Raw genomic sequence first — 2,961 nt, 5'->3', positions numbered from 1 at the left:
AATTCAACAGTTCAAAAGGGAAAATTCAGAATTTCTGCAAAACAAAATCAAATAATAGTATTACAAATAGATTGCAAGAAGATAATCAAATAAAGAAGAAGAAATAGAACTTACCTGCAGGCGACGGCGAAAGGTGACCGGAGAAATAGGCGGACGATCAACCGGCAGAGAGAATGGGAGGAAGAACAGAGGGAAGAAAATTTACCTGATTGGTAGAGAATTCAACAAACGGGCAGCGACTTCAACAAACAGGCGGCGGAAGAAGAGGAGAAAACGGGAGCGCGGAGAAAGAAGAGAAAAAAGAAAGGAAGAAAGAAAAAAGAAAGAGAGTGGCGCTGATCGGGTTATATCAGAGTATCAGTAACGGTTATGTCGAAAATCGTTACTGATATTAATTAACTATTTGTAACGGTTATATTGAAAATTGTTACTATTAATCTATTAGTAACAGTTATTGAGGAAAACCGTTACTAATCCCTCCCAAAGAAAAAGAACTGAAGCCGTATCTGTAACGGTTTCTCAATAAACCATTACAGATACTCAAAAGAAGACGGAATGACAGAACTAGTATCTGTAACAGTTATGTTGAAAACCGTTACTATTAAAGTATCTGTAACGGTTATCAAGGAAAACTGTTACTAATTTCCCTCCCAAAGAAAAAGAACTAAAGCCATATCTGTAACGGTTTCTCAATAAACCGTTACAGATACTCGATAAGAAGACTGAAAGACAGAGCTAGTATCTATAACGGTTATGTTGAAAACCGTTACTAATAGATTAATAGTAACGGTTATTGAGGAAAACCGTTACTAATATCCCACCCAAAGAAAATGAACTTGCAATATCTGTAACGGTTTTCTCAAAAACCATTACTGATTTATTTAATTCGATTAAAAAAAATCACAGTGCTATTATCTGTAACGGTGATTCCTTATGACCGTTACTAATATATTTTATCACTAACGGTTATAATAAGTCGTTATTGATGTATTCTTAACTGTAACGATTTATTATAACCGTTACTGATAAAATATATTAGTAAGGGCGTTCGAGTGTCGTTACTAAGAGTCGTTAAAAAGACTTTTTTCTACTAGTGTAAGGTGTGACAAATTCACTTATATTTCACAATTAAAATACTATATATCATATATCATATGACAACCATATTACAATCATATATTTTTTTAGGAAGGAACCCTAAATTGTGCATACATAACCTAGGAGATGCACCATTGCAGCTCCTTTTTATTCATTCTTTAGTCACGTGCATATATATATATATATATATATATGACTACTAGGACATTCTTATATATATCAATATCATATTAAGTAACTTTTAGTTTGTAGACTTCATCCCGGATAATCATTTTCAATCCCCGCCAGGAAGAAACTGAAATCCATTATTGGTGACGTTTAAGATACCGTTGACGATATTGGGTCCAATTTGTTGGAGGGGGGAGAATAAGGAGCCAGTTGAGGGAAGCGACGCGTTGCATGAGGAGAGAGGAGTCGGCACCGCGATTTTGCAACCGCTGAGTATGTTGACGAGGTTAGTGAACAGGTTCACAATTATTGAGAACGACCCCGCACTGTTTGTCGTGGTGCTGGCCAACACATTTCCTGATCCACATTCCAACTGCACCGTCGCATCTGCAAGTTCAAAATGTATTTATGAATAATGACTAATTAAGCTTTAAAATAGAATAATGTCTACCATTCTGGATTACTCTTATATGGATCTTATATGCATGAACTCTAATGCTCTAAAAGCATATTGTTTTTATTGTTTAACTCATGCTTACAAGCAATTTATTTTTATATTCTTTGACTCTTGACGTCACAAAAAGCTTGAAACTTTGATTGTAATAAGATCTTGTATGGCATGGGGTTATTTCAAAATATTTATTTGTTTTTATAGAAAAATTTATTTGATAAATAATGTCATGTTGTGTTTGATTTGATTTTTTTCTACAGAACTTTAGTGTACATTTCTTTATGTGAAAAAATTTCATTAATCCAAATTTTTGTGAAGATTGAAAAAAAAACAGATATGTTAGTGATGATATGTTCAACTTTTGTGTACATAATTATTCAAAAAATAAAATTTATTTGGAAATTGTGAAATATTCAAAATTGGTATTTTATAATTTGAGAATTAAAGTAACTTTTTGTGTGGTGTGACAAGATCATAATATAGTTTTTATTACATTTTGATTTGTTAAACATTATTTTCTTAATATTATCCTTATTATAATGTAACTGTTTTGTTTCTTTTAAATAGAGAGTTTTTTTTCAATCATAATCATATTATTTTTATATCATTAATAAACATAATAAATGTAAATTCTTTGTATAATTATCCAAATAAAAGAGACGTAACAAAACATTACAATATTAAAAAAAGTATTTAATTTTTAATAGTAATTTCTACGATTGAATTGAGTTGATTATAAATATTATAACCCAAATGATTTGTAACAAATATTCTTACTAGGAAAAGGTGGAAACACTAGCATTGCCAACACCGAAGCTACCATTAAGAGAGCAAGCCACCGATCCGGTGACGTTGAAGGTTGGGCCGATGAGCTGGGCATCGGTCATTTGGACCGTCATAACCATGGTTATTGTGGTGAAAAACATAATGAACAATGGTGACTTTGAAGACATGGTTGGGTGCTTATTCAAATGGTTCAGAAATATTTAAGATAGGTATATCAATCCTGCATCAACAACCCACTATTTATAGACAACCAACTCTAGCAATTTGGATAGAAAGAATGTACCTCAAATGAGTTTTTGGCTAATACAACCTCCACCGAATGGAAAAACAAAGTCAAAGGAAATGGAATAATAATAAAATGAAATAAATAAATTCACATTAGGCTCGATTGTCTCTTAATTTCCCCAAGTAAGACATCTTTTTTGAGAAGCAAATGACCCAACTTTGGTAAGTCGTAT

The 2,961-nt window shown here is 32.2% G+C and overlaps 1 protein-coding gene across 1 annotated transcript; it reads right to left on the bottom strand.

The window, feature by feature from the left end:
* Nucleotides 1-1,370: 1,370 nt before the first annotated feature.
* Nucleotides 1,371-2,694, bottom strand: LOC124935774 (phylloplanin-like). Its single transcript, XM_047476201.1, has 2 exons — nucleotides 2,495-2,694; nucleotides 1,371-1,653 (listed from the first exon to the last, which is right to left on the bottom strand). The coding sequence occupies exons 1-2, from the start codon at nucleotides 2,595-2,597 to the stop codon at nucleotides 1,373-1,375; spliced, it is 384 nt and encodes a 127-aa protein (XP_047332157.1). The 5' UTR covers nucleotides 2,598-2,694; the 3' UTR covers nucleotides 1,371-1,372.
* Between the last annotated feature and the right edge of the window lie 267 nt (nucleotides 2,695-2,961).

Source organism: Impatiens glandulifera, chromosome 1, assembly GCF_907164915.1.
Source record: "Impatiens glandulifera chromosome 1, dImpGla2.1, whole genome shotgun sequence".
NCBI classification, from domain to species: Eukaryota; Viridiplantae; Streptophyta; class Magnoliopsida; order Ericales; family Balsaminaceae; genus Impatiens; species Impatiens glandulifera.
This window is presented reverse-complemented; position numbering and strand designations above follow the sequence as displayed.

Coding starts and splice junctions, on each gene's coding strand:
- LOC124935774 (XM_047476201.1), bottom strand. CDS start 2,597: ATGCCCAGCTCATCGGCCCAACCTTCAACGTCACCGGATCGGTGGCTT. Junction 1,654..2,494: donor AGTGTTTCCACCTTTTCCTA/GTAAGAATATTT, acceptor TTGAACTTGCAG/ATGCGACGGTGCAGTTGGAA.